Source organism: Lepus europaeus, chromosome 2 (genome assembly GCF_033115175.1).
Source record: "Lepus europaeus isolate LE1 chromosome 2, mLepTim1.pri, whole genome shotgun sequence".
NCBI classification, from domain to species: domain Eukaryota; kingdom Metazoa; phylum Chordata; class Mammalia; order Lagomorpha; family Leporidae; genus Lepus; species Lepus europaeus.
The window spans coordinates 78,919,535-78,938,971 of NC_084828.1; the positions used below are offsets into that span (position 1 = coordinate 78,919,535).

Below are 19,437 nucleotides of genomic sequence, written 5' to 3' on the forward strand. Positions count from 1 at the left end.
ACACACACACACACGCAGAGGGAGAGAGAGGGGGAAACGGAGAGGGAGAGAGACTGACTGATTTTCCATCCATTGATTCACTCCCCAAATGCCCACAACAACCAGGGCTGGGCCAAGCTGAGCCAGGAGCCTGAACTCCATCTTCCAGGTCTCCCACGTGGGTGGCAGGGGCTCAGAGACTTGAGCCTGCCAGTGCACATTATTAACAAGGCTGTTGGAATCAACAGACAAGCTAGAACTCAAACCCAGGCACTGAGATGGATGGGATGCATGCCTTCCAAGCAGCAACAAATACCCACCCCAAAGGCTCAGGATTATCCAATTACCCTGTCCCTTCTTTCTCCTAAAACCACAGAATGACAGAGAGATAACAGGGGTAGGGCGGATGTCCGTGATTTATCCCACTTCATCAGTAAGTCATTTGGCTTGAGAAGCAGAAGAACTTTACTGTGGCACATTTATCTAAAAGATAAAAACCTACATATTCAAGAACCTAAATCTTGATAAATTTTTGTGACACACTTAAAACAGTGCCTGGCACACTACAACCCATCAATACATACTGGCTCTCAATACTACTGACATCAGGGGGAACTTACTGTAACAGGATGGGAGTACATCAGTTTAACGTTGACAAACAAAACTGAAAGTGGCAAGAAAGCTTCAGGATGCCGGGAAACAGGAGTCATTTATAAATCACTTCCGCAAACTCCACGGTACGCCTGAACACATTGGCTGTCCCACATGCCTTCCCTTTGTGGAAGCCAAACCAGCGGACCCTCAGGACCCTAACGCTGCTGACCGAGCCACCTGTCCCCGGGGTGGACTGGGTGGACCTTTCCCGGGAGGTCAGTTACGCAGGCAAGTCTGCTCGGCAGTCCCAGAACCCGGCCTTGTGAAAGGACTTCATTTTCTCACAGGGCAAGTTCCGCACATTAAAAAATCTAAGCAGGTAAAAATTACACATGAGAGCTATTACTGTCAGGGGAAAATTACAACGAATGGAATGAATGGAAATGACAGGCCCTCTGCATTTACACAATGATTTCAAAATAGCATCTTTTCACTCGGTCCTGGTAGCAACCGCACCAGAGGTCCTCCTGTGACTTTGTTTTAATGACAATTTCTCTCAGGGTAGTGTGGTTGTTTTCCTAATTTACTTTTTGCAATGGAATTATTCCTTCCTAATTTCATAATTATTGCTCTTTCATTTAATTTTGAAGCAGCCTAGGCAGCTATAACATTCTTCCATCTACTGGGAAGGGTTAGTTAAGAAGCTCAACTAAGTTTACAATATGCAAATTGAGCTGCCTTCAGCTCTCAGAAAAAGGCGTTCTATCACACTTTTAGCACAGCAGGAGAACAAACATTTCTCCATTTTGTTAGGCTTTCATCATCTTACAAACAGGAGACAATGGATGAGGTGTGAGCTCTAAACAGGACATTTGAGCGTTATTCCACTTCCCTAACTCAGATGTTTAGCTTTATTTCCGTAATTCCTTGTCAAATTACCAGCTGAGGTTCAACAATGCCACTGAGCACATATCTTGATGAATGAATTTAGTTCAAAATGGTTTCAAAGACATATGCAATATTCAACATTTGCTTCATAAAATGAACTAAGGAATATATTATAATTTAGAATGCCACTTATCAGGGCCACTGTTAAGCCATAGTAGGTTAAGCCATCTCCCTCAATACCGGCATCCCGTATGGGTGCTGGTTTGAGTCCTGGCCGTTCCACTTCCAATCCAGTTCCCTGCTAATGTACCTGGGAAAGCAGTGGAAGATGGCCCAAGTGCTTGGGCCCCTGTACCCATTTGGGAGACCTGGAGGAAGCTCTCTCTCTCTCTTTCTTTCTCTGAAACTATGCCTTTCAAATACACTTTTAAAAGGGGAAAAAAAAAATGCCACTTATTCTTTTTTAAAAATTCTCCCAGGAACTTTTTTTAAGATTTATTTATTTATTTGAAAGGAAGAGTTAGAGAGAGAGAGACAGAGAGAGGAATCTTCTATCTTCTGGTTCACTCTCCAAATAGGATGATCTGAAGCCAGGAGCCAGGAACTTCTGCTGCTGCTTTCCCAGGTCATTAGCAGTGAGCTGGACTAGAAGTGCCAGAGCCACAGGTCTCAGCTTTACTTGGCCATAGGGCCGGCCCAAGATGCCACTTATTAACACCAGTATTTCAAGCATCCTAGAAAAATTCCAACCAAAATCTAAAATGGAAAACAGAAATAAGAAATAGACTCAACAAAGAGAAAACACAGTTATTGTTATTTATAAGATCATATGCCTGTCTACCTAGAAAACTGGATAAGAACCAACAAAAAGTACCTAAGCTAGGAAGCGGCTGGGTACAAACTAAACACACAATTCACAACAATGCAGGTGAAAATGGGAGGACACTGTGTTAAATGAGACAAGTCAGGCACAGGAAGACAAATACCACGGGTTCCCACTCTGTGGAATCTGAAAGGTTGATCTCGAAGTGGAGAATAAAATAGAGGTTACCAGAGCTTGAGAAGGCTGTGGGGGGAGGGAGGGGTCTTGGAGAGATGATGGTGAATAAGTTCAGAGAGGCAGCTGAATGGGAGGAGTCCTGTGTTATAGCACAGAATAACTGGGGTTGACAACAATTAATTGTGTATTCCCAAACAGCTGGTAGAGAGGATTCTAAATGTTCCTAATAGAAAGACATAATAATTGTTTGAAGTGACAGCTATACCAGTTCACCAGATTTGATCATTACACATTACGAACACATGTAAGAGTACTTCAAAGTCTATGGAAAAACAGGATTAAAAGACATTTTCGGCTGGCGCCGCTGCTCACTAGGCTAATCTTCTGCCTGTGGCGCCGGCACCCCGGGTGCTAGCCCCAGTTGGGGTGCTGGTTCTGTCCCAGTTGCCCCTCTTCCAGGCCAGCTCTCTGCTGTGGCCCGGGAAGGCAGTGGAGGATGGCCCAAGTGCTTGGGCCCTGAACCTGCCTGGGAGACCAGGAGGAAGCACCTGGCTCCTGGCTTTGGATCGGCGCAACGCGCTGGCCGTAGCAGCCATTTGGGGGGTGAACCAACGGAAGGAAGACCTTTCTCTCTCTGTCTCTCTGTCTAACTCTGCCTGTCAAAAATAAATAAATAAAAAGTTATATTTTCATGCAAAGCCAATTTGAAATCTATGCAGTTTTTTAATAATATGCATTATCCATGAACTTTTTGAAGCTCCTCATGTTGAAATGTCACACTGTGCCCAACAAAATGTGCAATATGTGCCAATTATAAATAAAATAAAATAAAATAAAATATATTTTAAGAGGTGGGCATTTGTCCTGGTGGTTAAGATGCTGGTTGGTTCCCTGCCAACCGTGTAGGAGATCTGGAACCAGTTCCCCAGCTCCTGACTTTGGCCTGGCCCAGCCCAGACCCAGCCACTGTAGGCACTTGGAGAGTAAACCTGGAGATGAGAGACTTCTCTCTATCTCCCCCCGCCCCCCGACAAACACACACATACACACACACACAGAGAGAAAGATTTCCTTCATAGCAATCAAAAAGACATTTGTTTTTCAAAAGATTTATTTATTTGAAAGGCAGAGTGACAGGGAGAGACAAAGAGATCTTCCATCCACTGGTTTACTCTCCAAATGGCCACAAGCCAGGACCCAGGAACTCCATCCTGGTCCATCTTCTGTTGCTTTCCTAAGTGTATTAGCAGGGAGCTGGATAGGAAATGGAACTGTGGCAGAGGTCTTTGTCTTTTAATTAATCTTGTTTCTAACCAACATGATTAAAGTAGTGGAAGAGGCCTTCCCAACATCAAAAGAAGAAAAAGGGAGGCATCTGTCCTGGGAATGAAATGTAGTTGTCATCTGCTTGCTGTGAATGCTTCAGCTGTAGACCCTATCTGCTTATACGTACCCATTTCACGTTCTGCTTGTTAGTACAGAACAATGATGTTAACCCTTGCCAGCCAGCAGACGGCTCAGTATGTATGTGGAAAAATCATCATCAGTAACTACCTTCTCAGGCGCAGTATTGTATACATCCAACACATGTATGCACGTAACCATATAAGGGAGACAAAGAGGCTAAAATCATATATAAGGGAATACCTCTCTTTGTTCGGGGCTCAGGCTTGTGGATAAGAAATTCCACCTGGGCCTTATGCCAGCATAATAAAAGACTACTTCCTGTTAAAAGGCCTTCGTGTCGTGTCTTGGTGCACAAATCCTGCTACAGAACAGCTGGGACTTGAACTAGGTGCTCCAATATGAGATGTTGGCATCACAAGCAGTGGCTTAACCTGCTGCACCACAATACCGGCCCCAGACATCTACAGTGTTTTAAGAAATGATGACCTCTATGAAAAGTAAAAATCTTTTTATGGAGAAACAAATAAACTTGGTAAGTGAAGATAACATGTTCCTCTGTAGGGAGACAATAATTTTTTAATAAATTAATTATACAGAAATTAAGGAATTTTCATTTTAAATTCCCACAGGGTTTCTTTAAAACAAATACTTTAAACTCTAAAATTTATCTAGACAGGCACCTCGGGTTCTAGTCCCGGTCGGGGTGCCAGATTCTGTCCTGGTTGCTCCTCTTCCAGTCCAGCTCTCTGCTGTGGCCCAGGAAGGCAGTGGAGGATGGCCCTGCTTGGGCCCTGCACCCACATGGGAGACCAGGAGGAAGCACCTGGCTCCTGTGGATCCGAACCAGTGGAATCGGATTGGTGCAGCGCACCAGCCGTGGTGGCCATTTGGGGGGTGAACCAACGGGAAAAAAAGGAAGACCTTTCTCTGTCTCTCTCTCTCTCGCTAACTCTGTCAAAAAAAAAAGAAATTAAAAAAAAATTTATCTAGACAAAATTTCCATATTTCAGAAAGAAGAGGAATAGAAATTGAGAGAAGAGCAGAGGTTGCCAGCAGCTGGCACCAGGGCGGGAAGAGGGAGTTGGAAGGCTGGTCAACGTGCACTAAACCACAGAGGAGCAGGTTCTGGGTTCTAGTGCACAGTAGGGTGACCGCAGATGATGAGAATGTCCTACACATTTCACAAAACCTGGAAGACTGGATTCTGACTATTTCTACCCCCCAAAAATGATCAATGTTTGAGCAGACAGATATGCTCAGCCTGATTTGAGTGTTATGTAATGTGTACATGTATTGCAACATACATGCTACATCAAATAAATACAAACAACTTTTATGTGCCAATTAAAAAAGAAAAATAGAGACAGCCATTGTGGCACAACAGGTTAAGCCATCACTTGGGACATCTGCACCTCCAGTCAATGCGCCCGAGTTTGGGTCTCACCACTGCTGCAGATCCAGCTCTGTGCTAATACACCTGAGAGGCAGCAGGTGCTGGGCCAAGTGCTTGGTTCCTGCAACTTGCATGAACGATCCGGATGGAGTTCATGGCTCCTGGCTTCAGCCTGGGTCAGCCGGGGCTATTGCAGGCATTTCAGGAGTGAATCAGTGGAAATTTTCTCTCTGTATCTCACTTTCTCTGTTACTCTGCCAAAAGAGAAAGAAAGGGAGAGAAGGGAGGGGAGGGAGAAAAGGTAGACAGGGAGGCAAGCAAGCAATTAGGGAAAATTAATTGTACTTCCAAATATTTGAAATATGTATACAAGTGTTAACATTTTTTTTTTGTTTTAAAGATTTATTTATTTATTTTAAAGTCAAAGTTACATGCAGAGAGAAGGAGAGGCACAGAGAGAGAGAGGTCTTCCATCTACTGGTTCACTCCCCAGATGGCTGCAATGGCCAGAGCTGTGCCGATCCAAAGCCAGGAGCCTGGAGCTTCTTGCAGGTCTCACACGTGTGCAGGGGCCCAAGCACTTGGGCCATCCTCTACTGCTTTCCCAGGCCATAGAAAAGAGCTGGGTTGGAAGTAGAGCAACCATGTCTCCAACTTGCTCCCATATGGGATGCCAGCACTGCAGGCAGTGGCTTTACCTGCTATGCCACAGTGCCGGCCCCAAAATAATGTTTTTAAATAGTCTTATCTGCCCCCAAATTTAATATGTGGCCTAGAAACTGATGTTGGAATACTTAAGAATGCAGTAATTTAATAAAGGTGTTTTTCAAAGACAATAGGCCAAAAAAGGATTAAGTATATGGTACTGGGATAAACGTTTCCAACTTAACTATTTGCAAAAATATTCAGTGAATACCAAATACCAAAAAATATATAAAATGGATAGAGTAAAATTTTTAAAAGAAAATCATTAAGCCATTAGAATATTAGAAATGTATATATTTTCAGGGCACAGAAGGAATTTTGAAGAATAAAATAATGAGAATTAAAATGTTAATAAAGCATTACTTGGTTTGCCTTAGATGATATGACTATATAAAAATGTAAAAGAGAGAAGCAAAAATGAAAAATAATAAACTGGGAAACATATTAGTAACAATACAACATTGTGTTTAAAGTCTTTTCTATATTTTTATTTATCTGAAAGGCAGAGAGATAGACAAACAGAGCTCATCCATCCACTGATTCACTCCCCAAATACCCACAACAGCCAGCACTGGGACGGGCTGAAGGCAGAAGCCAGGAATTAACTCCCTGTCTCCCACATGGTCTGGCAGGGACCCAACTACTTGAACCCGACTCCACCTGCTGCCTACCAGAGTGTGTGTTAGCGAGAAGCTGGAACTGGGAGCAGAGCCGGAACTCAAACCAGGGAGGCAGTCCATGAGAGGCGGGCATCACAAGTGGCACCTGAGCTGCTTGTGCCGATGCCTGCCCCAAGTAAGCATTTTCAAGACATAGCTCATGAGACCTGGAAGCAGCTCCTGGCTTCTGGCTTTAGTCTAGCCCAACCCCAGACATTGTGGCCATTTGGGGAGTGAACCAGCAGATGGAGGATCTCTCTCACTTCTCTTTCTAACTCTGCCTTCCAAATAAATAAAATAAATCTTTGGGGAAAAAAAAAGATATATCCCAGTTCTGCAAAAGAGTGGCAAAACACATACAGTCACATGTTCTATTTTTTAAAGCTTCATTTATCTATTTGAGAAACAGAATGAGAGAGAGAGAGAGAGAATCTTGCATCCACTGGTTCACTCCCCAAACAGCCCTGACAGTCAGGGCTGAGCCAGGCTGAGGCTAGGAGCCTGAAACTCCATTTGGGTTTCCTGATAGGTATACCTATCAGGGGCCCAAGCACTTGGGCCATCATCTGCTGCTTTCCCAGGCACAATAGCAGGGAGCTGGACTGGAAGCAGAGCAGTAAGAACCGGAACTGGTGCTCATAGGGGGATGGCACTGTCTGTCGCAGGCTACTGCTTGACCTACTGTGCCACAATGCCTGCCCCACAGGTTCTGATAAACTGTAAATGCCACCTTTCTGCAGAGCTGGGTCGTATGTACCAAAAGTCTTTCATTCTTTACAATACAGACATCTGAATGTCCATTAATACTCAGCCCATGATGACACAGGGCCCTGGGCCTCACACACATGACCTTCTGGAGGGGAAGAGATTTTAATCAGGTAATTACTTACACAACTCACTGTGTTTATAACTGTACTACGTGTTACCAAGAAAAACAAGTTGTTCTGAGATAAGGTGACAGTCACACCTGATTAAAGGGGTGGGGAGGCTACGCATGGTCAGGCTAACATCTTGAAGAGGCAGAGGAATTAACCAGCTGGGGGAAGGGAAACAGAGGAGAATGGTTAGACTCAGGCACCCACAATATACAGGCCCTGAAGTAGGAAGAACACCACCCCTGGACATAGGGAAGATGAAGAAACATCCATCTGGCCTGACCTCAGGGAGCGAATGAGCTGCACCTTCCACACTGCAACAGAAACTCTGGTCTTCAGCCTGAGGAATGGAAGGTCAGGGAAGGGTTTTAGGCAGAAATAAGGAAAAAAATCTGCTTTTCAAAAAAGTGGTCTTTGGGGGCCTGGCGCTGTGGCGTAGCAGGTAAAGCCGCAGCCTGCAGTGCTGGCATCCCCTACGTGCGCCGGTTCGAGTCCCAGCTGTTCCACTTCTGATCCAGCTCTCTGCTTTGGCCTGGGAAAGCAGTGGAAGATGGTCCAAGTCCTTGGGCCCTGGCACCCTCATGGGAGGGTGCCGGAAGAAGCTCCTTGCTCCTGGCTTCGGATTGGCGTAGCTCTGGCCACTGTGACCAATTGGAGGGGTGAACTAGCGGATGGAAGCTCTCTCTCTCTCTGCCTCTCCTTCTCTAACTCTTTTAAATAAATAATTTTTTTTTTTTTAACAGGCAAAGTGGACAGTGAGAGAGAGAGACAGAGAAGGGTCTTCCTTTTTGCCGTTGGTTCACCCTCCAATGGCTGCTGCGGCCAGCGCATCTCGCTGATCCGAAGCCAGGAGCCAGGTGCTTCTCCTGGTCTCCCATGCGAGTGCAGGGCCCTAGTACTTGGGCCATCCTCCACTGCCTTCCCGGGCCATAGCAGAGAGCTGGCCTGGAAGAGGGGCAACCGGGATAGAATCCGGCGCCCCAGCCGGGACTAGAACCCGGTGTGCCAGCGCCGCAAGGTGGAGGATTAGCCTGTTAAGCCACGGCGCCAGCCTTAAATAAATAAATCTTAAAAAAAAAAAAAAAAAAAAAAAGTGGTCTTTGGTGACGGTAGGAAAAATGCCCTGGGGCAGGGAGCGCAGAGGGACCAGAGGGGTGAGACTACTGCAACCAGGGATGGGGAGAGCAGGGTGACGCCGACCAGAGAAGCAGGTGGATGCTGGACACTTAGACGGCAAGTCACCGAGTCACAAGACAGCACGACGAGGTCACAGGAATGACTCAGAGGTCTCTGGTGGGGAGCTTCACACACAGCACTGGGCGGAGGAACACGTTCCTGCCCTCTGGCCCCGGAATTCTCCTTCTAGGAATCTCCTCAGGAAATCATCAGAGACTTGGTCACCATTTCTTTGGAAACATGTCATTTTATATATTTGAAACCTGTATACAATCTAAATAATCAAAACAGAAAAACTGAACTGCTTTCCCAGGCACATTAGCAGGGAACCGGATCAGAAGTGGAGTAGCCAGGACTTGAACTGGTGCCCATATGGGATGCTGACACTGCAGGCCAGGGTTTTAATCTGCTGTGCTACAGTGCTGGCCCTGTCTTTCCGTTTTTAAAATTTTCTGTACATTGAAGAAATGATACTTTTAAACTTATTTCTGTTTTAAAATAACATTTGTTGTATGCTTACTATGCGCTAGGGACCATTCTAAATGCTTTAAGCATATAAAATCTTTGATCTTGAAAATATTTCCAACATACAGGAAAGGTAACTGGCTTGCCCAAAGTCACATAGTAAGCCAAAATTTGAGGCCATCCAGGCTGACTGCGGTATCAGTTCTCTTACTCCATTTCCCTAAACTGCCTGTGGAAGTGTTGCATTTAAATTTTAACATTTTTTATTTCTTTTCATTTAAAGTCTATTTATTTTCATTATATTTGAAAGGTAGAGAATGCAAGAGATTTCATCCACTGGCTCACTGCCCAAATGCTGGGGCTGTGCCAGGATGAAGCCAGGAAGTAGGAACTCAGTCCAAGTCTCCCATGTGGGTGGCAAGGACTCAATTATTTACGCCATCACCTGCTGCTTCCCACAGTAAGCATTTGCAGGACGCTGAAGGCAGAGGAGTCGGGACTCCAACGTACACACTCCAATGTGGGTGTACCGAGTAGTGGTTTAACAGCTGTGCCAAACACCTGCCCCTCAGAGAAATAACTTTTTTTTTTTAAACAGATTTATTTATTTATTTAAGAGACAGAGTTACAGAGACAGAGAGGGAAAGACAAAGAGAAAGGTCTTCCATCCACTGGTTCACTCCCCAAATGGCCACAATGGCTGGAGCTGGGCCAATCCGAAGCCAGGAGGCAGGAGTTACATTTAGGTCTCCCACGTGGGTATGGGGGCCCAAACACTTGGGCCATCTTCCACTGCTTTCCCATATGGGATGCTGACACCACAGGTGGATGTTTAGCCTACTAAGCCACAGCACCAGCCCCTATTTTCATTTTCTTAAAAATACTTATATATATTTATTTGAAAGTCAGAGTTAGAGAAAGAGAGGGGAGAGATACAGAGAAGAGGGTCTTCCCACCAGGAAGTGCTGGTTCACTTCCTAAGTGGCTGCAATGGCCAGAGCTGAGCCAGGCTGATGCCAGGAGCCAGGAGCTACATTTGGGTCTCCCACATGAGTACAGAGATCCAAATACTTGGGCCATCTTTTGCTGCTTTCCCAGGCCATTAGCAGGGAGCTGGATCAGAAGTGGAGCAGCCGGGACACGAACCAGCACCCACAGAGAATGCCTACATCGCAGGTGGAGGCTTTACCTGCTATGTCACAATTCTGGCTCCAGAGAAATACTTTTAAAAGGAATACCTTGGGGTAGGCATTTGGTGCAGCAGGTAGGATGCCTTTCAGGCTGCCCACATCCTATGCTGGACTGCCTAGTTTCCAGTCCCGGCTCTGCTTCAGATTCCAGCTTCTCATTGATATGTACCCTGCGGAGGCAGCACCAGCTGATGGATGGCTCAGGTATCTGGGTCTCAGCCACCTATGTGGAAGACCCAGATGGAGCTGCCAGCTGCTGACTTCAGCTGGCCCAGCCCCACGTGTTGCGGTCATTTGCAGGGATGGGGCCCACCGGCTGTATAAGGCTCATGAAATCATTTAGTCTGGTCCTGCCAAGGCAACCACAGGCAGCAATAAAAAATTCAATAAATCTACAGCAGGCTAATTTTTAAGTTGACAATTTTGTGTGGCCTGCAAATGATGTTATAAATGCCCAAATGGCCCTTGGCAGAATAAAGGTTCCCCACCTCTGATAGGAAATGAATATGTGAAATGCAGACTACCTGTCAGTCCTCTCCCCGCTCCCAAGTGTGTGTGTGTGTGTGTGTGTCTTTCAAATAAAATAAACAAACAATTTTTAAAGTAAAAAATTATCAAAACAACTCAGATTGGTAGAAAAATATCTGCAAATCATGTACCTGACAAGGGCCTAGTATCCAGAATATATGAGGAACCCTCACAACTCAATAACCAAAAGAAAAACACCTCCATTAGAAAATAAGCGGGGAATTTGAACAGACATTTCTCCACTAGAACAGCTATAATAGAACCAAGAGATAAGGATGTAGAAAAATTGGAACTTTCATCATCTACTGCTGGTGGAACGTAAAATGTTGCAGCTATTTTTGAAAATGGTTTGGACTTTCCTTGAAGAGTTAAACAGTTACCAGATGAGCCAGCAATTCTACTCCTAGACATGTACCCAAGAGAAATGAACATGTATTTCCACATGAGAACTTGTACACAGATTCTCACAGTAGCATTGTTCACAATGATCAGAAAGTGAACACGATTCAAATGTTTTTTTTTTTGTTTGTTTGTTTGTTTTTGCGGTTTTCAAGGTTTTATTTAAACACAAATAAAATGCGCACCCAAGCCGCCTACTCATTTTCTTCACTGCGCAGCCAGGCGTTGGGGTTGGTGACCCTGATGGCCAGCTGGGCCGCTCTCTCCACAATGGCCTTGCGGTTCTTGGAGGAGACGTTGTGAGCAATCTCTGCACAGTAGGATTTGTTGCACATCAGCAGCACCTCCAGCTCCTTGACGTTGTGGACCAGGAACTTCCGGAAGCGGCTGGGCAGCATGTGCTTGGTCTTCTTATTGCTCCCGTAGCCAATGTTGGGCATCAAGATCTGGCCCTTGAATCTTCTCCGCACCCTGTTGTCAATACCTCTGGGTTTCCGCCAGTTACGCTTAATCTTGACATAGCGGTCCGACTGGTGGCGGATGAACTTCTTGGTCCTCTTTTTGACGATCTTAGGCTTCACCAGGGGTCTGAGGGCGGCCATGGTGCCAAGAAGGCAGCCACTTCCAGAGGCAGCGCCGAGGAAGAGAGCCAAATGTTCTTCAACTCAGGAGTAAATGCCCAAAATGCACATATCCATACAACAGAATATTATTCAGCACTAAAATGAGGAACCCCGAAAGCACAGCAAGTGAAAGAAGCCAGACCCCAAGGGCCTACTGCACGATGACCGCATGTGTATGCCACGTCCTGAACTGGCAAATTCAGAGAGGTGGAAAGCAGATCAACACTTGCCAGGGGCTATGGGCAAAGAACGCACAGCTGCCACTGAAGGGAACTGGGCTTCCTTAGAGGATAGTGAGAATGGTCTGGAATAAGATAGTGGTGATGGTGGTTTAACACTGTGAATATACTAACAACCAGGAATTGAATACTATCAAATGGTGAAAATGCTCAATTTTATGTAATATGAATTTCATTTGAATAAAAAAGGAACAAATTTTCTCTACTAGAATTCAAGAGTACTTTCTCACAACCAGATTTTTTTTTAACTTTTTCTTTTGTGCTTAAGTATTAACTTGAAAATACCAGATTCTTTTGTCTCATCTATAGAACAGGGTAATAATTATACAATTCTAAGAAGGTTTTAAGCAGATTAAGAGAGACAAAATGTTTGAAGCACTCACGACTTGACACAATAGCTCTCAATAAATGGTAACTGTCAGAAGTAGTATTGTATTTGGGGTCTAACCAGGATTTGAAAAAAATGTATCATTCCTATTTCTCTCCAGATTAGAGTGTCACAGACAACTCAGTGAGTGGCAGATTTATTTGGCTAAAATCAAAGAGGAAAAAGCACAATCTTATTTTTATGTTATTGCTGCTGGTCTAGCATTTAATTCTAAAATACAATGAACAGTTCAGTCCATGGTTAGAATAAGAAGCCAGAGAGCTGCAGGTGCAGTAATCCTACTACACCTGTCACAAGAGTACAAGGAGTGTTTCTAGACATTAAAACCTAAATAATTCTATGAAATGTACTCCATGGCCAACATGAGAGAAAGAACCTTAGAGCAGCTGACAGATACACTAGGGAATTCTCTAGTTCTGCTTGAGTTATTAATAAATATTAACAGGCGATTTTGCTTCAGCGTTCAACTACTGTGAATATCCAGACCACCAAATCCACACTGAAATACAAGTTACACATCAGACAACGGTCACGAACTCCTGTAGATTACAAACAGCATTGTTTCTTTCCTTTATGTTAACTACATTTTAGAGTAAATGGTAATTGCTTTATCTGACAACAGGGAAAACATATCAAAATGTTAGTAGTTTTCAGGGAAGAAGGCAGAGCCAGCAAAATATACTTGCTTAAGAGAATTAAAAAATAAATAAACAGGCTCACCAACGTTTCATGTTTGTACAACACAATATAGGTCAGGCAGCCGATAAAGCAAAGAGATAAACTGACAACTGGACTAAGCACTATAAATAGCGTCTGGGGCCAGGGATGAAAGGATACATTCTACGTGGGTCGAGAGAAGCGACAATCCCAGCAGCCTGGGCTTCTGCACATTGACAAACACTTACCAGCCTCGCTCCACGTAACACGATCGTGTCCAACAACATAGACGTGTTACACATGAACAAATACATGTTGTATGGGGTTATTCACCACAGACTCTTTTGGCCTAAGAAAAACCTTGGGTCAAACTGTTCTTCCAAATTTTCCCATAAAATTTTCCTGTCTGTACAGGAAATGGTCAAAAAGGAATGGAAAGAAAGGATTCTTTACAGCACTGTGGGGAATCCAGCAAGGCTGTGGAAGAGCCATTGTGATCCCAAGGAAGTGTGGTCCTACCTGTGTCAGTCCTTTGCAGCCCCATTCTGAATCGGATCTGCTTGCCACCAAGGACCTCAGAAAGGTGTTCAGCCGTCCAGTGTCGTGCCGGCCAATCAAAAGCCATGTTACAGAAGACCGAAGGTTGTTGCAAAGACATTATGATTTCTTTGGCCTTCTCTGGTGTAAAAGGTTTGCCATGCTTACCTAGGGAGAGACATGAAAAAAAGAAACAGCTACAGGATTATAAAGTTATTTTATAGAATATAAAGAAAAATAGCTAAGATAGTTTCTGTTATGGCCAATCTTTTTGTGCAAATAAATATTTGGCTTCAAAGGACGATAATTCTTAAATTATTTCTCTCACATTAAATTTTAAATGTTTGAATGTTGGTAAATTTCATTTTCAATGTCAGAAATAAAGGTTTCATCTTTTTTTTTTAAAGGGCTTTCCAACTACTTTTTCAAATTTAAAAAGATGCAACGTTTCTTACACAATATTATTTCCTAAATAGAGGATTATGTAAGAAACGCTGAGGGGAACTACTCCAGAACATCTAGTTTCTGGGTCATCAACAATTCTGTTTGCTAAATCAGATGTTTATGCCAAAAAGACTACTCAATTAACACAGCAGACAACCTGGGGGGGACTATTTTCTATTGCGGTTGTAAGAATAAAATGTGTGCTAAAATGGCAATCAGCGATAATCCTCAGCTTGAATTGATCTTTAAACAGGGACTATGGCCAAACCAACGCTGCTGCTGGCACAGCACGCAAGTAAATTTCACAGAATCACAGAATATTAATATAGGGTACTACTGGGTTGGCCAGTAAAGATTAGAAGTCTTTAAATTAAAGAACAAGACATTTCCCTTTAAAGCATGTTAAGACAGAAAGCTTTGGGAGAAGGTTAAAACAAAAGCTTCACAGCCTGGTCCATAAAACACAATTTATGGTTCTCAAGAACAATCAGCTAATCCTCTATTTCGATTACTTAATGTGTAATTATACTTAATTCCAAAAATTAGGAAAAGTTCGTAACTAATCCAAATTTCTCCACCACCCAACCTTTTTCTAAACTGATTAAAGGAAGAAGAATGAGGAAGGGCTCTTTATAAAGAACTTGAGTAATCTGTGATTTTCCAAACTCAACACTTGTTTTTAAAAGGACACTAAAACTTGAATCAATCTGGCCTCCTTTTTCAGACAACAGGGCAAGAACTGGGGATGCCTTCCTGAGCTCTGACTATGTCCTCTGCAGCAAACAGCTGAGAACAGACAGGGAGGGGGCAGAAGAGCTGGGGACTACATGGAATGAGAGAGAAGGCCCCACAGGTCTAATGGAAAAAAGACCCCAGCTTTATCTTTAAGCGACCTTTGCATGCTGAAGGGCCTGGAAAAGGATACTATGATGTGGCCAGGAAGAAAATTTTCTGTCCTTCTTGGTTGGGTCTGGGGTTTTGATTTGCATTTTTCCAGATACAGTAACTTCACACTCAACGCTGAATCCACACATTGGCCCACAGGTAAAATAATGCAATGCACCAAATCGTTCCACACTTGGAGTTTCTGGATCCCGTGTGTATAAAAGTAGACAAACAACTGTTATTAAATATTTTTAAAGTTTTGCTAGACTGTTGCAGAGAAGGCAAAACTTCTCCTCTACCCTCTTAACAGTCTCTGGCAGGTTCACAGGAGAAAAACATGCAAATTTTATTTAATAAATTTTATGCATACAAAGACACTCTCTTAAGAAAAATAAAATACAGACGCAGTTAGGGCCTAGCAGTCATAACTAAGTTAGACAGGCGTAAATTGTGAAAACGTGACAAGACAAAGGGGCTTGGGAGAGGGCAGCTAATTCAGGAAAGTAGGAAGGTAAGGGTTAATCCAACAAGGTCTGTACCAGTTTTGCTCAGCCTGGGCTCCCTGTCTCTGGTTACTTCCCCTCTCCTCCCTTTCCCAGTACAAGGAGAGTACCCATCCCATTCGAGTTTTATCTCCTGCTCTTTGGGAAGAAAAAGGAAGGTCAAAGAGATCTTGCATCTTTCTTTTGAAAGTGCTGTTGACCCAAAATAATCAATATAAGCAGCTTTTTGGAGGCAGCATATTTTGATCTCCTACACTAAGAAGATATAGTACTTCATGATACATTCTGTTTTTCAGGACATGTAAACTGGAACCATGCTTTGGGAAATAACTGGGAAGATGAAATAGAAGTCCCAATGAATCATTCACTTGATCCCAATAACTCATGTTATAGAAACAGACTCTAACATATTCATCATAAGCTATATCTACATCTCTCTAGATATTCTTACATCTTGTATGTAGCATACATATACACACAGGATGTCTACTACCACATTATAGCAATTGGAAATACAAACTCACAGCTTCAAAGTAGGAAAGCCTTTAATAATCTTTTTTTTTGACAGGCAGAGCTAGACATTGAGAGAGAGAGAGACAGAGAGAAAGGTCTTCCTTCCGTTGGTTCACCCCCCAAATGGCTGCTATGGCCGGCGCGCTGTGCTGATCCGAAGCCAGGAGCCAGGTGCTTCCTCCTGGTCTCCCATGCGGGTGCAGGGCCCAAGAACTTGGGCCATCCTCCACTGCACTCCTGGGCCACAGCAGAGAGCTGGACTGGAAGAGGAGCAACCGGGACAGAACCGGAGCCCCAACCAGGACTAGAACCCGTAGTGCCGGCGCTGCAGGCAGAGGTTTAGCCTAGTGAGCAGCGGCGCCGGCCAGCCTTTAATAAATTACGCCATAGAAATCCCATGGAATATTATATCTATTAAAAATAAAGATGAGAGCTGTGTAGAAATAAGTGGAGCGTGAGATGGGGGGGAGAGAGAGCAGGGACTGAAACAGAATCAGAGAATGATTCCAACAGCCAAGTGAGAAGTGTGATACATTATCACGCCCTGTACAATAAGGGGTGGCAGTGAAGAAGGCGGAGATGGTAGAGATGGAGAGATACTACGAGAATAACAACAAAGCCTACTACAACCAGAGATGTGGGGTGTGAGGCAGTGCAGCCAAAAGGAAGATAGAGGTTTCCAGACTTGGGGACTTCCCATAAAAGTAAGAAGCAACACAGCTCACTCTGTTGGGAAGATGAAAAGTTTGATTTTGAACATGGTGTTGATAATATCACGCATTACTTGCATAATGCTTTCCTGTTTCTCATGTACTGTTGCATACATTAAAACACAAATGCTCATCTGATCCTATAAGAAGCCTGAAAAATGCAGCCAGAGAAGGTATTAAGGATGAAATGGAAGCTTAGATATCACTCAAACTGCCACGAGACATCAGGCCCCCTGATTCAAAGTCCAGTGTTCTTTCTCCTGCCAGGGAATTAAAACAGTCGGACTTAAACCTGGGTTGAAAACTCAGGAGAGGCTATGACCTGAAAAGATAAACACACTCAGCAAAGCTTAAGATCATTTCACAGAAAATGATGCACGCATGCTTTGGGCAGAGAATATTCTGGGGAGCAGGTAGGAAGGGGTTGTTATACTTACAACAGAAACTGCTAGTGGCCCACTTACCCAATACACACTCACTTCTTCCTAACAGAACTCTGCACAAGAGAAATGGGTGAAAAACTAGAGGTCCCCGATGTCTTTGTAAACAAGAGTGGTCAGAGATGTATTTGGAAGTTGCTGAGTCAGCCCCTTTGCCCTAATTCTTCTATACGCACCACTATACTGACTGCAAAGAAGACATGATGGTTAGCCATCTTGGAAGACAAAAGAAAGAACCAGGAATTCAGAATCATTGGCAAAAAGAATGTAAGGATGTCCACCCCTGTGCCACTGAAGCAACACAAGCCAGCTTCTAACTCCGGAATGTATCGGGTAAGAAAAAATAATCCCAGAGTTAAGACTTGCTTCTGAGGTTTGTCATTTTCCAGGATAACCATATTTTCTCTATCATGCACTGTGTGGCCTGGGCTGGATGAATCCTGGCTGGCCCGACCCACCACGGCATTCTTTCAGTTCTGATATTGTAAGCTTGTAAAATACTCAACCTATCAACACTTTGCTTCTAGAACTTTAAAGAAGGCACCTGTGCTGTGACATGGCAGGTGAAGCTACTATCTGCAGTGCTGGTATCCCAGCTGCTCCACTTCCAATCCAGCTCCCTGCTAATGTGCCTGGGAAAAGCAGAGGAGGATGGCCCAAGCCCTTGGGTCCCAGTATCCGTGTGGGAGACCCAGAAGAAACATCTGGCTCCTGACTTAGGCCTGGCCCAGCCCTGGTCATTGTGGCCCTTTGGGGAGTGAACCAGTGGATGGGAGACTTCCCTGTTGCCCCCCATCTCTTTATTACTCTTTCAAATAAATAAATCTTAAAAAAAAAAAAAAAAACACTTTAAAGAGCAGAGAAAAACAGAAGCACCAGTGCCTATGGGGTAGGAATTTATTCTATTTATCTTGACTCACAGATTATCAATACATCAGGACTGTGAATACTCCCCAAAAGGGCCGCATATCTGGGTAGACACATCTGGCTATAAATACATACACAGGCATCAGCTTTGATAAAGTAGTTTCAAAGAAGTAACTATTTTCTCTAACACAATGCTAATTTTTTTTAAATGTATTTAATGATCTGATCTAAAAATTCCAAACACCCCAGATACTCTTTCATAGGAAACTGACCTCCAAAACCAAAATTTGCTGAGAAAGCACTTTGCCTAGCGACCAAAATATGTTAAATACATGAACATTGCTACATGAATGAAAAGTGCTATAGAGGATGTGTAAAACAGCAGTAGGACATTCGCCCCAATAGGAAATTAGCATATTTGCAGATTTCAGGCCCATCAGTGAAATAAAACAATCAGCTGGGTGTGAGATAAAACTAATTTGGCTTCTGATAGTTTAATCAACAATGAACTGGGCCATTAAATTAACAAGCTTAAGTGTAACAATTTCCTTTAAAGAATGCAATGCTGCATGGTATTAATTAAATAGCCTAGGGATGCACCCATTCATTCCATGCTCAGAATATTTACAAAGACTTACACACATTCTGAAGCAACTTCAAGTGCCTTTACATGGTTAGTGAATTTCGGTCTAACTTGCAGCAAGCAACACCTTCTAACTAGGTAACTTGCAAACTACTGAAGAAACAGGTTAGTGATCTAGGTGTTACACTACAGCGCTGTCTCCTTCCTAGGGGAGCACCTCATCCAGTCCATCTATTACTGCCTTGGTTACAACTAATGCATTGGAGGCAATGAAACACCATCAGCAAATAGCTTTTTTCTCAGTAATTTTTTAAAAATTCATGCACAGTGCAAGACTATTTGGAGCCTGATTTCTCTGAATTTGCTGGCAACCTGGCGTCAGTCAATTAATATCTAGCCTGAAATTCAGAGATTTAGAACTGAAGACAAAAATAAGGAACATTTACCAAGTTTCCAAATATTGACAGAACAATGATTTTGAAATTGAAATTAACTTGTCTCTTGTGTCAAGATATATAATTTTTTTCCAATTCTGATTTGTCTCTATTGCTATTATTTCTTTAAAATTCTATTTATTTGAGAGGCAGGTAGAGAAAGAGAACAAGCACAGGCTCCCACCCACTGGGTAACTCCCCAAGGGCCTGCATGGCAGGGGCCGCGCTGTGCCGGGGCCAACGCTGTGGCCTCCCAGGGTCTGTGCTGGTAGGAAGCTGGCGTCAGAGCCTGTGTCAGGAATTGAACTCGGGCACTCTGCTATAGGATACAGGTGTCTTTTTCTTTCTTTCTTTCT

At 43.6% G+C, this 19,437-nt stretch overlaps 2 protein-coding genes across 2 annotated transcripts in view; both read right to left on the reverse strand.

The window, feature by feature from the left end:
* The window catches only part of HSPBAP1 (HSPB1 associated protein 1), a 54,056-nt gene that overhangs the window by 25,013 nt on the left and 9,606 nt on the right, over positions 1-19,437 (reverse strand). The window contains exon 2 of the mRNA XM_062208884.1: positions 13,685-13,870. Coding sequence (XP_062064868.1) covers positions 13,685-13,870 — 186 coding nt within the window. The remainder of the gene's footprint in view (positions 1-13,684; positions 13,871-19,437) is intronic.
* Positions 11,432-11,901, reverse strand: LOC133748357 (large ribosomal subunit protein eL32-like). The gene has a single exon (XM_062177102.1). It carries the CDS (start codon positions 11,858-11,860, stop codon positions 11,453-11,455), a length of 408 nt encoding a protein of 135 aa, XP_062033086.1. The 5' UTR covers positions 11,861-11,901; the 3' UTR covers positions 11,432-11,452.

Bases quoted from the DNA above. Each gene is read 5' to 3' on its own strand.
- LOC133748357 (XM_062177102.1), bottom strand. From the start codon at position 11,860: ATGGCCGCCCTCAGACCCCTGGTGAAGCCTAAGATCGTCAAAAAGAGG.